This window comes from Arvicola amphibius, chromosome 8 (assembly GCF_903992535.2).
Source record: "Arvicola amphibius chromosome 8, mArvAmp1.2, whole genome shotgun sequence".
Classification (NCBI taxonomy): Eukaryota; Metazoa; Chordata; class Mammalia; order Rodentia; family Cricetidae; genus Arvicola; species Arvicola amphibius.
The window spans coordinates 131,089,237-131,095,570 of record NC_052054.1 but is presented as its reverse complement, the minus strand read 5'-3'; the positions used below and the strand labels follow the sequence as shown (position 1 = coordinate 131,095,570).

General features: G+C 40.3%; 1 protein-coding gene across 1 annotated transcript; it reads right to left on the bottom strand.

Moving 5' to 3' along the window:
• Positions 1 to 394: 394 nt before the first annotated feature.
• On the bottom strand, positions 395 to 1,591 carry LOC119821311 (adenosine deaminase-like). The gene is given in 1 exon segment (XM_038340267.1): positions 395 to 1,591. A coding segment is annotated over 1 exon segment (1,089 nt). The 3' UTR covers positions 395 to 502.
• Positions 1,592 to 6,334: the final 4,743 nt, after the last annotated feature.

Sequence of the window (6,334 nt, the reverse complement as noted above, 5' to 3'; positions counted from 1 at the left end):
TTCAGTAACCACACATCTATTAGAAGTTATGGCCATCATGGGTATACCTGCACAAATAAAGACGGATAATGGTGCAGCTTATGTCTCTAGGAAAATGAAACGGTTTTTTGCTTATTATAATACTAAGCATGTTACAGGTATACCACACAATCCTACAGGTTAAGCAGTTATAGAAAGATCAAATTGAACTATAAAGGATATGTTAAATAATCAAAAGGAGGTGGAAAATGCCACCAGAAATAGATTACATAATGCTTTATTTTTTTTTATTTTTATTTTTGCCAGTCACCAGTTGCTTTATTAAACACCAGATTTTTAGCCTTAGAAGGAAGGTTTCTGATCCATACCCACAATTGGCAAGGCCAAGGGGCCCTAGCCAGAACACCTGATCAGAGGACAGACCTGGCCGCTCCAAGGTCTGGAAGGAATGAAGGTAAGAGTGTCACAGAGTTGTGAAGGCTCCATCCACAGGGTGAGGCTCAGAGAAGTGGCCTTGCCATCTTCAGGGGACCTGCCCTTCAGCCTCTGGTGGCCATTGGTATTCTCGGTACAGTCGTTCCAGAAGCTCCTTCTTCTCTTCCTCAGGGAGGAAGCTTGACTTGGCAGCATTGATGTTCAGTCGCTTGAAGTCTTCCTCAGTGAAGCCCATGTCCCGTTTGGTCATCTGGTAGTCAGTGTCCAGGGTGGACTTAAAGATGAGGGGGTCGTCTGTGTTGAGTGAATAGTTGGCCTGGTCTTTCTTGAAGCGAACAACTGCATGCTCCGTTTTGGGATCCCAGGCGCCTGTGAGATAGCTGGACCAGGGGCAGACCTCAAAGTGCATGTTTTCTTGCAGTAGCCTCTTGTAGAGGGCCTCGTCCTCCAGTGTGTGGTAGCCGTGTCCCACCCTGTCGGTCTTGAGAGTGTCCACAGCCTCTCGCACAATCTCAGCAGAGCCAACCTCTCCAGCATGGACAGTGCGGTGAATGCCACTCTTCACAGCCCCCTCATAGGCTTGCACGTGGCCTGGGAAGAGGCTACTTCCTTGGATGGTTTCATCACCAGCCAGGTCGATGGCCACCACAGTCTTCTGATGGTACTTCTTACACAGTTCCAGCTACTCAAGGGACCAGTTGGGTTGGTGGCGCATACAGCACAGTATGGACCGGACCTTGACCCCGAATGCTTGTTCTCCCTCCTGCAGGCCCTGGTTCACAAGATCCACAACCTCATCAGGGGTGAGGTCCCCTTCAGCCTGGTTCCAGGGGATTGGGTCCACTTTGGAGTTGGCCAGCAGGTGTGGGCTGTAGCGTACTTCCACGTACACCACGCCTTCCTTTGCCTTCATCTCCACAAACTCATAGGCGATCCTTTTGATGGCCTCCCTGCAGCCCGCAATAGCAGGCATGTAGTAATCAAACTTGGCCAGGAAGCCAGGGAGTGAAATGGGCTTGTCCATGCCAATGATGTCGCGCAGCCCCTCCACTGTATCTGCCGGGAGGGTGATGCCTCTCTTCTTGGCATAGTATAAGATGGTTTTTAGCTTGATGGACCCATCCAGGTGGACGTGCAGTTCCACTTTGGGTTTGTTGAAAGCGGGCGTCTGGGCCATGGTGCCGAGTGTGCACCCTGGTGCCGAAGCTCTTCCCACTGCAGAAGCTTTCCCGTCCGCGCTGGCTCGGTGGCAGGGTCGTTTCCCGAGAGCTCTCTACATAATGCTTTATTAACCTTGAATTTTCTTAACACTAATGAGAAAGGGACAACAGCAGCAGAAAGACCATTGGATGATGGAAAAGTCTTGTGAATTAAATCAACTGGCTTATTTCAAGGATGTGCTGACCTCGCAATGGAAGCCAGGATATGTGCTGCATTGGGGAAAAGAAAAATTATGGATACCATCAAAATGAATAAAAATTTGGTTTGAAGAGGAGAAACCTCTTGGAAAGAAGAAATGACAGCTCATCCACAATGATGTTAACTGTACAGGTGGTGAGGAAATCATATAGGATGGGGGCAGGGTTCTGTTCTTGTCTTTGCAGGAAAACACTCATCTTCAAAAATTCAAGAGACCATGGCCATTTGAATGATGACAGATGGAAAAGTAACTACCCAATAAGAATCATCAAGAAAATCAAATATGATTCATAAGTACAAATGATAGAGTGTATAACTTACATATGTATTTATTTATTTATGAATATATAGAGCTGGTTTTGAAGTTGGACAATGGCTCTATCCTTCTTTAAATATAAGCATATTGTTAAAAGAAAAATCCAGAGTTTCTTTCTCATGTCAGGAGCCATGATATGGGATAGAAAGAAAAAAGAATTTAGAAAAAAAATTTTACTTTTCTTCATATCTATTTTTGTCTTTATCGTACCTTTCATTGAATATATATGTCTGTATATGTCTATATAAATAATGGTTAAGTTTTCTGCAATGAACAATGAATTATCCTGAAGTAATCTTTGAAGTATCCAGGAAGAAGATGGGGCCCCACAACAACTCCACCTGGTTGATATGATGTCATGATGCTGATAGCGCTACTACAAGACCTATTTTGGGTACCAGCTGCACAAGATGGTTCCAAATCGGTTAGATAAAATGGTGCACATTTTTACAATGTTCTGGCCAGACCTCTTCAAAATAGTCAGAGACTATTTGCAATCATATCAGACATTAATTTTGAAACTTAACCATCATTTTACTTTAACAGGATCCCATAGAATGAACGTCGCCCCCATAACAGCTGGAAGTAATTCTAGAAGGTGATGTCCCCCTTCCCAACAAAGTTTGTCCTCAGGGTTAGGGACTTCATTTAGGGTCTGATTATGATTGGCATAGGGTAGGGGTTGGGAGGAAATTTTATAAGCTCAGGGATCCTTTTGAAAAAAAAAGGAAAATTAAATGGGATAATAGATTGGTATGAGCTTACTCACACTAATAATAATAGTGAGTAACAGAGTGAATACTTGTGAGTTATTATTTATAGACAATTACATTGGTATAGATTCTTGTATATTGATACAAAGTTAAATTATATTGAATATTGTATGCATGCATGCTTCTACCTCTGTTTAAAACATTTTGTGTATATATGTATATATTTACTATATTGCAGTGTACATTTCTACCTCTGATCAAGATACTTATACATTGTTTACATTTGGAGGTCATTGTCCTCATTTATTGCACAGTTGTTTATTGTCTTAGTCTTTAAGTTATATAGGTGTTAAGAATTAAAGGTCAATAGTCATCTATGTTTGTCATACTTATATTTAGACTAATCAGGTTCTTTAGATACATAGAAATTATATTCTGCATGGATAGATAATCTTCAACCACTTCAAAAAGCTGTAGAAAAGGGCATTTAAATAACAGGGTTCTGTTGAAATGAGACACAATTGCTCCTGGCAGCACCAATCTATTCCCGAGAGAATGTTGAGCACTGAAGACACTCCACTTGGAGCTTGTTTTCTTCTTGCCAAAAACTGGCCTTTGGGCAAAGAAATGCCCCTGCCTCAACTACTGACAAGATGCATAGTATCCAGAAATGGATAAGGAAGACTGTCAAATCTTACCAAGACAGGGTAAGAGGGTTTTGTAAAATTTCTTGCCTTTGAAAATGGTCTGTCAGTTATTGAGGCTTTAGCCAAAGTTGGTTGCTTCAACGTTGCAAATGAGACTTTGGGTGATTGCCCAGGTAGCCAGTTGTCTCTGTCATTTGTTGTCTCTTTCTCAATAGCGTTAAGAAAATTCAAGGTTAATAGAGCATTATGTAATCTATTTCTGGGGGCATTTTCCACATTTTTGTTTATTTAATATATCCTTTATAGTTAGATTTGATCTTTCTATAACTGCTTGACCTGTAGGATTATGTGGTATGCCTGTAACATGCTTAATATTATAATAAGCAAAAAACTGTTTCATTTTCCTAGAGACATATGCTGGACCATTATCTGTCTCTATTTGTTGCACATTTTGGAAGTTGCTTTATTGCACTTCTTGGATCTTCGATGGGGATGAAGACTAGATAATTATAGTTACTTTCCTCTCATGACTTGGCCAAGTTATTTATTATACAAGACTTAAGCTAGTTAGAATAGGATATTTGTATATAATTTTGTATTAGGCTTAGAACTCTCTTATTTAAACAAAAGGGGGAGGTGCTGTAAGAAGACCTGCATCTGTAAGTACCCGCCTACTGGGGCGTGGCCTCCTATACTATATATGTGGATTAAAAATCTGGGTCTGTCCCTTTTCTCCTTCCCCTTGCTCCTTTCTGCCAGCTGCTCATTTTAGATGGCATGATCCAACTGGTCAAGTGGAGGATTCTGATTTGTGAGTTTACCCCTAAATAAATTACTATCTATTTCTCAAGTCTGAACAAGTGTGGAATTTCTTTTAAGTGTCGGATCACGGATATTTATGGCTTTCTTTCTTCTGTTAGTATGAAAATTTCATGAAATTACTACCTCATTGGAACATGGAATATGGAGTGTCCTACATCTATGTTTGAATGTCATGGTAACTCATATTTGGCTCTGTGATAAGCTATATCTTATCCCTTTTGATACTCAAGTTCTTTGGGGTTGACAACATACTACTCAATGATTATATGTGATTGTCATCATCGTATCAAACAATTTACCAACAGTAATTTAAGAACATAGAACAAACCAACGCCCTTAATATAAGTGTTTGGTTCTTGATAACAAGGGCCAAAACATGCCAGGCATGGTGGTACATGCCTTTAATCCCAACACTTGGAAAGCAGAGGCAGGCTGATCTCTGTGAGTTCCAAGCAAGCCAGAGCTATATAGTGAGACCTTGCCAGAGAAAAACAAACAATAAAGAACTAGAAAGCAAACCAGAACAACAATTAGGAATTGTGAAATGGAAGTTTTTAATGGACGTATGGGATAGTAATTTATCTGTGGATCCTACCACTATTTAGGTATCAAAGATCATAATCTGACCACTAATATTGTCTATTTCATCAACTTCCAATTCACACACTAACCCCTACTGATTTTGCTGCCCATGTAGTTTCTAGATCACTTACTTCTTTGCGTCTTTTCTCCCTGAAGATCACTGCCATCTCCTACTTAGGCAGATTTAGTAATCTTCAAACTTGTCTCTGCCTTCAGCTCTGCTTCCCTGGTCTTTTCCATAAGGCATCGGCCCTAAGTGTATTTGATGAAAAAGTACACATTTGAAATTTTCTAAGACATGAAGGAAGTCATTCAGTGCAGAATGATTATATGTAATTTGTGTGTGAACTGTTTTAAGAAGGATATGAAAAGCAGCAACTTGTTCTGAGACTGGAGGTAGCTTTCTGGTGAAGAAGTGATTAACCAGAGATTGGTGGAAGGCAGGGACTGTCAGATCACAATGGCTTTTGATAAGGTGGCTGAGGAAAGCAGTTCAGTGGCAGAGAAGTGCCTGCTGGCCATGTGTACAGCCCTGAATTCTATTGCTACCATCAGATAGACCCAAGCAGTAAAAAGGTAAGATATAAAAGGAGCTAGTGAATACAGTTACAAAAGATATAAGATATCCTTATAAAAGGGTTCATTAGAAATGCATACTTAAAATTATTTTTTCTTAAGAGTTCTTGAAATGTGTCTTCTTGCTCTAGAGGTTTGTTTGTTTCTATTAATACAGAGTTCACATGAAATAAGTACTAATATTTTGCTACTTTTTTTTTCTGACAGAGTTTCTCTGTGTAACAGTCCTGTCTGTCCTGAACCAGGTTGGCCTCAAACCCAGAGATAAGTCTGCCTCTGCCTCTTGAGTGCTGGGAATAAAGGTAGGTGCCACCACAGCCTGGGCAATTTTGTTACTTTTTGATGGTTTAAATTTCTGTCTTTCCATAACAATTTATCTAAAAAACTTTTAAAACGAGTAATTTCAATTGCATCCTTCAACTTAAACAAGTGTGGGCAATTGGTGGGAATTTTCAAAACATACACAATCCAGTCCTAGACCCTAATAACTCTGGAGTCTTTTATAGGTTGTCCTGCTTTTTTTTTTAAATTTAATCAATTTGCTACATCCTTGTACCCTCAGGCTTCTGAGTGTTAAATGGTGTATCAATGCTGATCACCTGAGCTACAATCCTAGTTCTGATTCCTTTTAGATAAGGAATCACAAGAACCAAAGAAGCTGTCACAGATTAGAGAAAGCACTACAATTTTCCCTTGGCGATTTGATGAATCCTCTCCCAGGAAATCTGTCTTTTGGGACAATTGGTAGGCAGTATTTGAAAGAATGCCAGGTGGGGGAAAAGTATGGTGGTGAAGGATCCTGTCTGCTTTACCCGGAAGACTTTGTGAAGGAAAAGTTTTGAAAA